General features: G+C 35.7%; 1 protein-coding gene across 1 annotated transcript in view; it reads right to left on the reverse strand.

Moving 5' to 3' along the window:
- zswim6 (zinc finger, SWIM-type containing 6) overlaps window positions 1-15,462 on the reverse strand; it is a 225,317-nt gene that overhangs the window by 49,608 nt on the left and 160,247 nt on the right. Inside the window, exons 5-6 of the mRNA XM_039758708.1 lie at window positions 1,133-1,312; window positions 306-482 (exon numbers count right to left, since the gene is read on the reverse strand). Coding sequence (XP_039614642.1) covers window positions 306-482; window positions 1,133-1,312 — 357 coding nt within the window. The remainder of the gene's footprint in view (window positions 1-305; window positions 483-1,132; window positions 1,313-15,462) is intronic.

Below are 15,462 nucleotides of genomic sequence, written 5' to 3' on the forward strand. Positions count from 1 at the left end.
ATATATGTGCCAGTTCCTCATACAAAAAAGAATCTGTCATCAATAACTAAAAATTATTATCCTTAAGACCCTGACAAAAGACAAATAGTACAACAGAAGTCAAACAATGAATCATCTAATAAATGGGAATTGTTTTTTTTTTCTTTCCACTGCTCTTACGCATTACAACCATCACTGCCTCTAATTAACGAATATCATCATCAAACATCATCATCTTTGTACTTACTGAAACGTAATTCAAGAATAAAAAACAGACTGAAAAATTATAGTAGTAATCAAAATATATACTTATTTGGGCCACTTACCATGCCACAGGGGCCAACCACGAGAGTCAAAGAGTGAATTTTCAGTGTTGTCATGGTAACAGTAGTTGGTGTAGAGGTCACTGCTGATAATGTGCTGTAAGTGGCTGTCCTGCCAATGGAGATCGCACGCTTCAATGGCTCGTGTGAAAACAGTCCGGTGAGGCCTGCTTCCTGAATCTGGCCATGCAGAGAGCAAACATGTGCAGTGTCAGAAGTGTTATTATTTTAGATTCCTGCCACATGGGTATATTTTCTTTCCATTTTCATATTAAATCTGTTTTTTGTCTTTATTATGCAGTATTGTACAGTGAGATGAACATATTTGAGCATCAAGGATTTAAAAATGGTATTTAGAAATAAAAAAAAAATATACTGATGCACTGAGGGTAGATTTTCTAAGCACTATCAATTCAATTACATCATTTTCTGCTATTAGAAGAATGTCCATGCACCAAACGGAAAATATAACAGAATATATCACTACCTGTAAAAGAATTGTTTGGGCCATAAAAAAATTAGCAGTGACAAAATACCACAGCCCCCAACCCCCCACCCCACCCCCACCCCAAATTTTTTGTAATTGCCTATTAGTATACTCTGTATAACTTTATCAGATAGAACAGAACACCAATTATATCTTCATGAAGAATGGTCTTGATTTTTTGATGCCACCGTTTACTGGAGAAATTAATGCTTAACAGTATTTGCCAATGCTTTTTCATGCCAGGACTAGATATAGGCTTGAATACAAATAATGCTTCTTCAAGAGAGAACAAAAGCAGTACAAATTAAAGACTGATGACATATGCCTGTCATGACCAGCTCACCTTGGTTGGCATTCGCACCCTGAGGCAAGGCATTGGTTAAATTGGGCAGATCGTTTCCATGGTTTCCATCTTCCAAGGGGCAAACATCTACACTGTTCCACTTTCTCAGCTGTTTCAGCCAGCCTGCCTTCTGTTCTGGCTTGCAGTGAGGATTTAAGACTATGCACATCCAGAGGGCACCTAGTTAGAATAAACAAAAAATAAATGCATAAATATACCATATTTAGGCTGTAAACAAAGATGCCAATACTAAGCTGTAAAGGCCAGACTTATTTTGGTATTTGGTACACTATGTTAATCCCAAGAGGAAAAAATGGTTTATATTCTCAGTTCAAAGATGAGTGTTAAAATTACTGAGTGGGAGTTTCAACAGTTGATGTCTAAAGGTTGGCTAGTACCTCCTTTATCCTTCCTATCTAAGAAGCAGTGAAATTTGATCGTTTCATATAAAGAAGGACATTCAAGTACTATCAGGGGACTATCAGGAGTATCTTGTGCAGTGGGGTGGAGTAAAGTGCACGTGGGGTCACTAAATAAATTCACATGGGGATACATCTGGCCCCAAACCAAACCAAAATTTCTATAAGTAATCCCACCATTGGGAGCAACTTTGCATACCTGTTCTAAAAATGCTTCCTACTACTTTTGACAAACATAGGTCTAGTCACTAAATAAAGTTCTCAGAGAGAAAACATTTCAAAAATGAAACGTAGCCTACGGCCTTCCTTTATACAAATGAAGAATCTGTGCAAAATTTGGATGGATTTAGTAATGTGGATTTCATACTGGAAAAATGTACATTCAGCTTCATATATTAGAAATTATGGATACAAAAGTGGCAGGGAGGATGGAGATTGGTGTCATAATTTGTAAAGTGCATTTGTTTGTAAATATTTGTTAAATTCTGGGCCTGTTTCATTAAATTTCCAACCTCAATGATGTTAACATAACGTCTGCAGAGTGTAAACTTAACATAACACCATTCTGAAAATTTTAATACACTAGTGATATTTTTTTTCTGTTTGAATGAGAGAAAAGTCCAACTACAATAGTGATCCAAGGAAGAATTAAAAGTATAAACTGTTTTCTTTGTAATTAATCATTTAAAATAAAACATATGTTAATGAGGACAGAAGAAATGATTTAAAGTATCCACTTATCTAATGCCTTGTCAACTAGGAGGAGTAAAAAAATATTTTTCAGCTATTAGATAAAGGCAATAAAGCTGTGATGATAAAAAATATGCTTACCTCACAATTATACTTTAAATATACCATAAGGTAGAATAAACCGACTGTATTATGTGAAGGAAATTATTTTTATGTATTTTTTTCTATATAATTTTCTATTTTTTAATATAAAATGTAAAACCAGTTTTGTACATATGTATGTATGCACAGATATAAAGTAAATGTGTATATATAAAGTACATATATACACACATATATACATACATACATGTTTATATACAGATACACAGTATGTACACATCTAAACTATGTATTGTTATCACAGAACAAAGGGTTTCTCTTTGCATCATATAAAAGTCAGCATAGGTTGGACTGTGGGATAAGTTGTGGAGTTTTAAGTTTGTATCTTTCATATTCTATTGAATGATTTACTACAAGTTAGCTGTCCTTTTATCTTGTTCATAGTGAGAAGTCAAGCAAAATGATACCTTTTATTGGCTAACTAAAAAGATTACAATAAACAAACTTTTGAGGCAACTCAGGACTTCTTCAGGCAAGATGTAAACACACGCACACATAATTGTTTGCAGAGTGACTTTGGAACATTTATTTAAAAGAATTCAACTTCTGTAAAATAACCATTCAGGTCACCATTTAAGCCACTTTTTCTTGTCATGTTTTTAACACATAGAAAATGCTTTGATCATGGTAAAGACACTATATAAATAAAATGTATTATTATTATTAAGGAAACTGGAGTACCTGAAAATAGCAAGGAGAGAAGATACAGACTACAGTGACTGGGCTTTAATTGAGCTCAGGTCCCTGGAGTTTTGAGGGAGCAGTGCTAACCACCTTACCACCATGCGGTCATTAAATGATCCGAATTTTTAGAAAACTGAAAGTAGGCAGCAGTAATTTTACCAAGGCAGAGTTTAAGGAATATTATTTTTTAATACATTAAACAAAGAACACATATAGAAGAATAATTTGCACTTTCGCAAATTGCAGCAAAAGAATGAGAATTTACCCTGATGCAGCTGCCTAACAGTTGTATTCAGTGCAAAAAGCCACTCGGACATAATTTTCACATTCCACATTTCCTATTAACAGTAATATTATTAAAATGAAAGGCGTGAGAAGTACAGGTCTTTTTACAAAGCTTTCCAGGGTTTCTTTTTTTCAGAACAAGAAATCAGAAAGTGTTACACTGCACCAGTTCTAAAGTGCAATTCATTTTTCTTTTAATTTTTTTTCTTTCTTTGTGCTAAAAATGAAGTAAAATAGCAGTTTTACCTTCTTGCAAATATGTTCATTGTTCCCTTTAATCAGGATAATTATCTGACAATTCAAAACATTAATAAGTACCATGAGCAATTTACTTCATTCTACATTAGAATTAAATTAATTCAATTATCATATTAATGTAAAAAATGTTAAAATCCAGTTACAAAAGAGCTTACAGTTTTCAAATCAGAACTGTTACTATTCCGTATATTTAAAAAAAATGTAACTTCCCTATGTATAAACAGAGATTACCAGAGTTTTTGGGGAACCGTACTGTTGAAGAAGAAAAAAAAAAGTCCCATAAACCTATTACATGCTATCCATGTGAATACATGTATTGGGCTTATGTATATTTTACAGAGAGGTTCCATATTATTTCTTTCCCCTTTCATCACAATACTATTTATAAAGAATCAGATACTTTGTGTCTCATGCCGATATAATGGAAATGCTGCACTTGTAGGTACTGTAATGTATAAAGGCATAATTCATACCTAACAGAAGAAAAGTATTCTACAAAAATCTGAAAAAATGTCCATTACAATCAATCTTAAAACAAAAGTTTTTTGAGACAAGAAAATATTGTTTGAAATAACAAAAATTAGGAGCAATACAATTACATGCGTGTTGTGAATTATTCTGAAAATCTGTTCTTGCAATCTAATCTAAGTGTCTTTCATGTGTCACATGCCTTACAGTTCTTAGTGACAGTAAACACAAAAGACTGCTGGTATAAATGAGTAATCTTTGTAGATTAACAAAGCCTCCGTTGAACCAGGCAAAGGGAATTTCACTATTACAAGTTGTCACTGTTTTGTACTCAGAAATGTGTTTTCTGCTCATCCTCATAGCATTTTTGTTCTGTGATGCTGCATTTGGTATTTCATACCTAAAAAATTAAGATGTGCTTGAGAAGGGATTTAGTTTAGCACTTTTCTGTATCAATTAATTCCACATTACATGATGGTTAACAATGTTCTTCGCTCCCTTTTTTAATTCTTACTTTACACAGTGCTTTGACATTATGGTTAATTTAACATTCTGAACATCCATAATTTGAACCAGTATCTTTCATCAAAGGGAAGTCTAAGCATCAAATTGTTGAGAAAGGAACCAACTAAGAATGGAAGGCCAGTGCATTCATTGCAGGTCACACCAGGCCCAAGTAGAGTTCCCACTTAATCTAACACACAGTACTGTGAAAAAAATCCCCCAAAATTTTCCTCAGTTATTGTACATTTTGACACGTCTACAAACATAATTAATATTGAATAAAGGATACTTGAATTAACAAGCAATTTGAATATTTTACTGAATGAAAAATGTTATCCAGCATAGTACTGGTACACTGTGAAAAAGTAACAGACGGCTTCAGCTGCAGTGAATGTAACAAAATGCCTTATACAATTAGTGTTTCACATTGCTTTGGGGGGAATTTCAGGCAGACCTGTTTTTTACTTTAGTGACAGTGGTAGGGTTTCAAGCATGAACTGCTCATTTCACTAAGCCAGTCCCGAACTTTAACGTTGCTTTTTTTTATTCATTCTGATGTAGACTTATTTTTGCATTTTACTACATGCCAGACCAGCTTCAGCTTCAACTCCCACACAGATGACCTGAGCTTCTCTGTAAGACGTTTCTGAGGATTTATGATTCATTTAATTATGCCAGATCATACAGCCTGTTGGTATAATGTTCTTACTAATGAAATGCTGTATTTTACGCCTGAAAAAATGAGACCCATGTCATCCAAGAAATCACATGTTTGTGTGATCTGTCCCATGAACATTCACTCAAAGGGACAGGGTAATTATCCCTATGCTTCCTGGTAAATAAGACACGAGCATTAATGTTCTTGTTGGTTAACATGCTGTCATCTTGCTACTCTCCAATGAAGACCACTTTTGCCCAGTGTGTTTCTGATTGTAAAGTCAGAAACACTGAGTTTGGCAAAGGCAAGAAAAGCCAACAGTGCTTCAGAATTTTTTAGGACCCTATGAGACTTTATGGATAATATTTACACTGTGCTGTTTGCAGGCAGGATACCCCTGGAAAGATTTGCTACCGTCCCAAGTGTTTTCCATTTGAAGATTAAGGTTCACTATAGTTGAATGGAGTCCATGAGCCTTAGAATTGGCTTTGCAGCACTTTTCTGACTGACCAAAAGCAAAAGTTTTTTTTTTCTCAAGAATTTTCTTTGTTTGTGATACTGGTGTGCTTGTTGAATTTTATTATTGCCAGCTTAACCTTGAAGGTAAGGGTCAAAATAAATTAGGTTTATATTGAGACAGGCTGGTACAAATTAAGCCTGGCTTTGTTCAATCAGTTGACTCTAATTACGCGCTTATTTGAGTTCATGTAACTAGGGGGTAATTACTTTTTCACACTATTAGTCCTCGATGCATTCAATATGAAAAATTCAAAATAGTATAAAATCATGAAAGGTGCCAATACTCTGTCTTTGAGATAGTACAGCAAACTAGAACACCTGAGGAATATCCACAAAACATTAAGGAGAGTATTTGAACTGCACAAAGACAGTGTGGGCCTATGACCCATAACACATGTCAGGTAGTGCTGTTAACAGCTATACAATGCCCATCCCTTGTTAAGCAATGAGTAACATTATTAATTAATTAGTACTACTAATTTAAACCAAAAAAGATGAAGATAAAAATAAACAGTGAAGAAATTGCATGCATTTAATTATTTATTTTCATTTGATCCAAAATTGACCAATGTGTTGAATCAGGTGCTGAGGTCAAATGATGCAGCTAAATGCAGAATTGTCCCTGCCATTATGTTCCCCATCACTATGTATAGCTGTGAAAGCTGGACTTTGAAAATGGCAGACAGACACAAGATGGATGTGTTTGAAATATGGTTCTGGAGAAAGCTGTGCAGACCAAGGACGGCTAAATTTAAGAACAGAGGAGATCAAAGTCACATCAAAACAGACGTCAATCTATGAGGAAAGATCACCGTGCTAAGACTGATTTATTTTGAATGTGAGAGGCATGTCGATGGTTCAAAGAAAGAAACTCTGCTTGGAAAAATCAGTGAAACAAGGAGACTAGGATGACAAAGAACATACTGGATGGATACCATCAAAAATGACACAATCATGAGGTTGCAGCATTTAAGGGATTCTGTCCAAGACAGAAAGGCATAGGGGAAGCTGGTCCAGATATTCACCAAAAGTCAGAAATGGATAAAGCTATCAATTTAAAGAATGGTTACAGCAAGCTGAACTGAAATAAAAGTGTTGCATCATAATGATGTAAATGAGATTTGCAATTAAGTGTCAAAATATTTTTTTGAAATGCACCACACTTTAGGATACTGATGCATGTGTCAACAAAAATTAAACTAGGTTCTTTTGTTATTGTTTAGTAGACAGACCCAAAACGTGATATTCTGACAAGCTAAAGCTAGAGGGCTTGATTAATTATAAAGGTTTAAAGATATGAAACACTCTAAAAACAGACATTACATTCGCAGGTGTACTTAGGATGACTGCTTCTTGTAGACCAGGCATTTTAGGTCATGAGGTTGGTATTACAAAAAGAGGACTAAAATGATAAGCAATTCCACTTTTCCACTATTTACTTCAGTGCAGCACAGAAAAAGTAATGGAAAACCAAAGCACTGAATGATTATAAGCATGTTTTTCTTTTTTTGTTGTGTTCCACATTGCACTTGTTAGGATCCATGTGCTATGCCTTTCGCATAACAGAAGTTAATGAGTAGTGTTTTGCTGTAAAGGGCGAGTCACTATTTTTAGTATTTGGGAAATTCTGAATTCATGAAAACTCTGTCGTGTGAAGGCACCAGCCACTTCTTGCTTTACAGTAGCAATGTGTTTCCCTTTCCTCTGGAGATCTTCTTTGAGAACTATTCTTACAATAAACTCTTTGTATCTGGCTGGCCCTTATAATGAGGGCTTAAGTGTTGGCAGCAATGGTAGATTTTCTCACAGGTGCACATCTTATTTTAAAATTGAAGAATAGGTGCTCAGTTAAACATGTCAACATTCTGATGAATAAATAATGTAATGTGAAGGCTTAAAAACAATAAGAGCAATTCAATCTAATGGGGTAGACGGCTGAAAGTTGTGGACGAGCAATTCCTCACTCCAAGCTGACCCTGTTCATTTTCCCAAGCTGTCTCAGACCTTCTCTTGTGGCGTACCAATTAATATAACGTTTGATGACACTGTCAACAATCAATCAAAATTCTTTTTTCCTAAATTAACCAGCTAGGAAAGTGACTAGAAGGCTAGCTTTCATTTATAACGATGATCTGAATGCAACATGGTGCACAGGCAGTGTTTATCAATTTGTTCTGTGGTCACACAGTGAGGTCCTGCCGTCTCCTTCCTTTCAAAAGCAGCTTCTTAGCCAGTACTGCACACTACCTTCAAATCTATCTTTTAAACTCATTCTGTAATTTTCAGAAAAGCACAATACTCTGTCAGCTGTTTGTTTTTATGAAATTTCTTTCTTACATGTTCACTTTAGCATTATGTTCACAGAAGCCAGGCAGATTTAAACATGGAGGTGTTTTCTTCATCAAGGCTGTCCAAGTCCATGACAATAGAATGTTTTATCAGTGCTTTAATTCATTCTATTTGTTGAATTAAACTTTGATGTATTAGACTTGACATGTGCTTCATGCCGATTGCATTGTGTATGATAGTTTAATCACTCCCTATGCATTTCACATTGCCTTTCTGATTAGTGCAATAGATTGCCTGCAGTAACAGGGGAAGAAAAATAAACAAACAAATAAAAGTTGACTGCTTTTATCTAAATATCCAAATGCAGACAGTTAATATTTGTCTTGGGTATATATATAAGGGAATTGCAATAAATAACCACATTTATGTATAAATTATGCTAGGACAGCCCAAATGCAATTAAGGAAAAGCACAACAAAAGGCTTTTCCCCATTTTCTAAATACAGTCTAGACTAGCACAATGGCTCTACCATTTTGATAAGCTATGTGTAATCCTTGTGAATCCTACAATGTATAGATGGATGCTTCCACTTTGCATAACCAGTTCCAGAAAAAGCTCTAATACACATTATTAAAAAATGTCTAATTCTGACCATAAAGAATAGGTGCCAGAGCCAAACTTATGTTTTTTGCAGACTAGTGTTTATACAACAAGAGGATTACTCGCTTCATGCATAATTAGGTCAGTAGAGAGAAGCCCTGTCCTATTTTTTTTTGTGTGTGTGTGTGTGTGTGTGCAGATTAAAATCAAGCAGCAGATTTACCAGGTCTGACAAAATGCATTAAAACAAAACTCTATTGCATTTGTTTGTACATAAGCAGAGATTTTATTATTTCAAAATGGATCCACTTTTCCTGTCATTGTTGCTGCTGCCCCTGCCGCTGCTGACTCAGCACTTGTCATCTCTGTATTGTTCAATGTGTGGCCAACAGTGGCACTACATTTAAGATGCATGTGGCTTCTGCAGTCTCCCAAACGAAACTGTGTTTGCCTCCAGCTAATCTTTTTCTGAATGAAAAGGAAAGTAAAAATCTTTATCTTCATTGTCTCTCTCTTTCTTTTTTATTGAAGCATCAACAAAAATATTACATAAATTGTGAAAACGTGCAAACAAATACTCGTTAGCAAATGTGCACTATTTGAACAAAGAAGCAATTTAGTTCTAGTGGGAGGTGCCAATATCTTGGGAGAGATGATAAATCTGTTACAGTAATCTCTGTGTGTTGACAAGCTGTTGGGGCTCCGTCACTCCGCTGTGCAGGAGACACTCATCTTAGATTCTTCTACCTGACTGCTTTCATCAGATTAAACATTGGGGATTTCATTTAACAGTTTCAGCTTTATTAAGCTGTCATGAGAACAGCCCAGCTTTGATAACAGTAGCTGCTCCAATTATGGCTTGGTTTATGGTTGACAAGTCTGAGGATTCATTCCCTATACAGTGCATGAAACAAAAGGCTGCTTTGCAGTGTATTCATTTTTTATTTATTTGTTTCATAAAGCGGGTTACACATCTTTCAATAGTATTCCCATGAAATATGTCACATTTTAGGATTTCACTAAATGGCTATTTCATTCTTCCAGCCTTTAATATTTTTTGTTTAAATTGCATAACGAAGTAAGAACTACTGCTGTGTTTACCAGTCTGATTTACTTGCAATTACCTTTGTGCTAATTTCATTAAATAATGAGAAAATCTATCCTGCCATTTTCTGAACACCAATTTCTCAGTGAAGGCTGTGGAAGACTGGGGTCTAACCAAAGAGTAGCTTTTTTAAGTAATGTACATTGATCTAAGAAATAGTGTTAAATAAATACTTTAATGAAGGAATAAATACTATCTTTATCAGAGAGAAGCTGCAAGTGGCACATTTAAAAATAGTTTTATCTTGCAACTTTCACTTTAGCTATTATGCCTTACAAGCACCAGCAAACTTTCTTTTAAAGAGGTACATTAAAATAGTAATTTTCTCTAAATTTGGTTACCATAGTGCTCCTTGGGAAAGGCACTGTATAAATAAGAAGTGAATTTCAGAAAGGAAATTATTTAATGTTATAATGTAGTGGTTCTCAACCTTTAGGGTCTTGCAACCCATTTTTTCTTTCTCAAGTTTATTCATAAACCATAAGTTGGGGTTTAGCTTTGGATGGCCTCTTGATGAAACAAGTGTGCATGTCAAGATTGGCTTGGGAGTCTTCCGTGATGAGCGCAGAAGCTAACGGAGGTAAATACCATGCTCCCAAATTGCAACTCACTTGTGCACCCTAATACAATAACCTGTAACAACCCGGTGGTTGAGAAACACTGTTATAATGTCCCAACTAAATCAAACCAAAACCAGCCAGTAGTTACTAAACAACTTTCTTTGTGACAAGCAGTGGAAAAACTTAATTGACCTGATTAGACTGGAATTTTCTAAGTTTACAGACTTCCCACTGAAAGAACAAATGAGTATGTGCTTTATATAATGTCAAAATTGGACAGTATCAGTGTTGAAAAGTTGTGCAGGATAATGAATAAAAATATTGTCAAAGTCTTATACATAAATTTAAGTGCTAAGCTCAAGTGCTAGAAGGGGAAGTGAATAAAGCTAATGCCCTGAACCAATTTTTCAATAGATTTTCCCTCCCACGGTCACCACCTTCCAATGGCCAGTCCTTCCACTCCATCCCTACCACATCAACCAGTCCTACCACTTCAACTGGAATGGCCAGTGACGACACTAACTATGATCATCAGTGTGGGCAAGTGAGAAGACAACTGCAGAAGCTTCACACAGGAAAAGCCGTGGGTCCAGATGGCAGATGGAGCTAGTCCTCAAGTTCTTAAGGCCTGTGCTGACCAGCTTTGTGGTGTCCTCTATCACTTGTTCATTATGTCCCTAGAGATCCAGAAATTGCCACTGCATTGTTCCTGTTCCAAAGAAATAAGGTGATTTGTCTTTTGGTGTAGTTCGTCTTTCGGAAAAAGACTGGAGTGGAGGATGCACGTATCCATTTGCTCCACAAGGCTTTTTCTCACCTGGACAAAGCTGGCAGTACTGTGAGGATTAGGTTTTTTTGATTTCTCCATTGCTTCCAATATCATCCAGTCCTCCCTATTAATGGGTAAGCTAAAGGATATGCAGGTAGATGAGCCTGTAGTATCAGGGGTAATGGACTAGCAAACTGCAGTTTGTAAGACTCAAGGACTGTGTTTTTAATGTGGATGTCAGCAACACAGAAGCACCACAGGTGCTTCTTTACATCTTTACTCTGTACACCTCTGACTATACATACAATACCAGGTCATGTCACTTTCAGAAATTCTCAGATGATTCTGCATTTATGTGGTGTATTGATAAGGGGATGAGACAAACTATAAGAGTTAAGTTGAGAACTTTGTTTCTTAGTGCAAAAAGAACTATCTGCATCTTAACATCAGTAAAATCAAGGAACTGGTTATTGACTTGCATCACAACAAAGAGCCTCTATGTTTAGTCACCATTCAAGGAGTGGATGCAGAGGTGGTGCACTCCTGCAAGTATTTGGGGGTCTACATCAATGGCAGGTTGGACTGGTCTCATAACACTGAGGAACTATATAAGAGAAGGTACTTTTTTCCTTAGACTGTGTTTCTTTAATTTGGAAAATGACATCCTTCACATCTTGTACAACTCTGTGATGGCCAGTGTGATTTTATGCACTGTGGTGTGCTGGGTGTGTAACATCACTTCAGGAGAGGCCCAATGAATCAACAAGCTAATTAAATGAGCAGACTCAATTATGGGTTGCACTCTGAACACCCTGGAGGTAGTAGTGGAGGACAGAATTAAAACAAAACTGATTGTCGTTCTGAACAATGCTGCACATCCTCTCTTTGACACACTGACACTGAGGACTTTCAGCCAACAAATTATTCAACAGACATGTGTCAAGAAACGCTACTGGGGCTCATTTATGCCAAAAGCAATACGTCTGCGTAATGCCTCATTGTGACTGTAAAAGCCAAGTCAGAAGTTATTTTTTCTTTACCTTTTTTAGTCAATCTGGTGTGCATTTAGATCTAAATGTGTGTGTGCATATTTGTTTATTTATTGAAATTCTGTAAAAAGCCAAACCTCTGCCTATGGACTAATAAAGTTCCCTCTATCTCTATCTACAATATGCTATTATAAGAGAGTGTTAAAATGCATGTGTATGCATTATGACAAACTACCATAACTTATAATAAGTATGAGAGCAGAGAAAGTAAAATTGAAACTAAAATTCTCAAACAGATATACACATACAAATACGTTTTTAGGCATGCATAAACCCATTCAAGAACAACTGTGTGTATAATATGCCTGGAAGAAATACTGGGAAACTTTATTAAAATGACAAAGTCATATTACAGTTTGACTGTACTGGGCTCCATTTCTCACAGTTCACTAATGTGTGCAAAAAAAAATGCATCACTGCTTACAGGCAAAATTGCTGAACATACTACTATGTTGAAACTCTTCATTTAGCAGACATATTAATATCTCCTTATCATTTTAAGGGCAACGAGTAAAGTCTAAAATAGAACTTTGAAGACTAATCACCGAGTCTCTACTTTGACCAGACACACAATGCAAGAGAGTTGTGGTTCACCAGTCAGAGGTAAAACTGTTCAGGTGCACAACTTGTATTTAACTCTTCTGACACACAGAATGCTAAAGTAAATCGTTTAATAAGTTGCTAATACATGATGGAGTAAGTACTTCAAGCATTTCTAATATTAGAAAGCATTTTAAAATATAAGAACATAAATGCAAGTACCCAAAATGGACATGTCTGTACAGACGACAGCTACAACCACAAGCAAAACTTTTTGTAAATCAGTTGTAATATTAAAACATCAATTCTTCTATGTGAAGTCAAGTTAAGAACACCCACAAATTCCAGTGATGGCGCAGAACAATCTGTAAATTGCCAGCCATTTCAGTTATGGCCACAAGGAGTTATCACAAATGCAGCACATCCACTGTGACTCCAGGCAAGGATTCAAAGGTGTCTTAATTCAACACAACACCTCCTAATTGCTCCACCTGTTAGCAACCACAGACCTGTGAAACCACAACTCCCCTGCTACCTGGTGGGTGTCAAAAACAGGTACTCGCCATAACAGATGATGCCACCTAGTGTACTGGGGGATGACATACACATGGGAGGCAGTCTTGCACTGTCCCTCATTTCTTCTGGCCTCCCAGCTGGGTAAGGAAATGCTAGCCATTCCAATTGGGATTCTCCACCATTCATATTTCCATTCACTATTTTTTCTGCCACACAGGCCCTCCATATCAGCCTCTTGGCTAGGACAGGGAATGCCACACATCTCTTCCAGCCTGGTAAAGGAACGGGGTCCATCCACTTTATACTTTTCTATTATAGAAAAGGAAGAAGAGTGGGAGTGGAAACTACAAGGTGGTAAGTTCAAATTTGATCAATGATGCCATAAATGACCATAAACTGTGCTGGCACAAGGATAATTCTCAGACAAAAATTATTTATTTAATATGCAATTAAACATTCTGGAGATGTGTTTACTCTTTAGGAAAATAAAGTTACGGATAGAAAAAATGTCAACACAGCATAGTACTGCAATATTTTGGATAAGAAGATCACTGATAAATCGGGGACATAAATACTGTGTTTATTTATTTTTTTTTGTATCATAAGCTTAGGATTTTATTTTATTTTTTACACAGTTTGGCGCTCACAATCAAAAATGCCCTGCTTCTCATATCCCTTAGATGGTGCACTGATCTCTTTCCTTCTTTATTTTGATAATATAAATACCTGTGAACAATTTTTACTGGTTCATGTAAGAGGAGCAATGACAACTACTCGTGTTAGCATGGCTACAGAAATTTTAATACAAAATCATTTGTTCATGTTTCAATAGATCATTAGGGGAAATATTAACAACCTTTTGTTAGAGGGAAAAGAAACCTGGACAGAGAAGTTCTAATAAGCAATCACTGTCATATGAGAATGGACATCTTACTCAAACGAGACGTGTATATATAGTGGTAAATGTGTTCAAATATCCCCAGCCAGCATTACATTACACAACATGGGAGACCGGAAGATTACTGAAATCTCAAACTCAACATGCTTATAAAACCTTATTTGTATAGTTGATTGGATACAGTCTAATAAATTGTCAATAAAGAAACAGTCCTTCTTTCCATCTGGAAAAAGAGGCCTTTCTATGGTCTATATCCAACCTTTCTTTCAACTGGCTGATATGATGCTCTCTCCCCTCTAATGGATATGGACGATTTATATTTCATCTGAAGAGGAAGAATCTGATCTTCTTGGCGCACGCACTTTCCAGTATGGGTCTCTTTCATCCTGTCATGTACAATGGTTCTATTAAAAACTTTGTGAGGAAAAAACTGCTTACCACATTCAGGCCTAGCATTTACTCTCTTATGGTAGCTTTGTCAGCTATAAAGTTTACTATGAAGTGTAAGCAAATGAAAACATTCCAAAAAGTGTTTAAACAAATAGGAGGAAGATGAGGAGCATCACAAGATATTTTCTTCCCTGTAACTAATTAAAATAGAACATTTATCAGTATTTAACAACCAAAAAAATACTCATTTTGCTGGTTTACCATCAGTGCCATTACCCAATAAATCCCAATCAATGCTAGATTAATTTAATAAACTATCGTGAAAACTGCGCATTAATGGTCTCCTAGTGACAAGTGCCTCACATGCTAATGTAGAAGTAAGTAATCTCCAGAATTATTAAGCCATATTTGAATATATTCAAAAGAATACATAATCTAAATACAAAACTGATGAATTTCAATGACAGGTTTACAGTACAAATAGAAACCCAATAGGGCTTCAGTTGCATTCTGATATGTACAAGAAAAATATTTTTAAGGTCCAATTATTATGACAATATCATATTGTGGAAACCTTGGCAATTTTCTCATCAATTGAATATTCCATCAATCCATTTTCTTACCCAATCTGTTCAAGTAAATGCAACCAATTTTGCCAGAGGATAACCATTCCCACAAGAATGGTCAATAAGTACTTTTTTGGCTAAAAGGCTTAGTTTTAATTGATAATGCAAAAACATTCCATAGTCAAGCTGTAAAAATAACAGCAGTCCCTTTCCCTGGTATTGCCTAAATGAAATGTAATTTTAGAATGACATAGCTAGTGAATATTTAAAGACTGTTATCAGCCTCAAAGGAATACTCCACATAGTTTGTAGTGGTGGCTGAGAAATATTTTAATCTCATGTTTTCTTGAAGAACAGAGATAACAAACTTTCTGATTGAATAAAAGTCTCTGGAGACCAA

The sequence above is a fragment of the Polypterus senegalus genome, chromosome 7 (assembly GCF_016835505.1).
Source record: "Polypterus senegalus isolate Bchr_013 chromosome 7, ASM1683550v1, whole genome shotgun sequence".
NCBI classification, from domain to species: Eukaryota; Metazoa; Chordata; class Cladistia; order Polypteriformes; family Polypteridae; genus Polypterus; species Polypterus senegalus.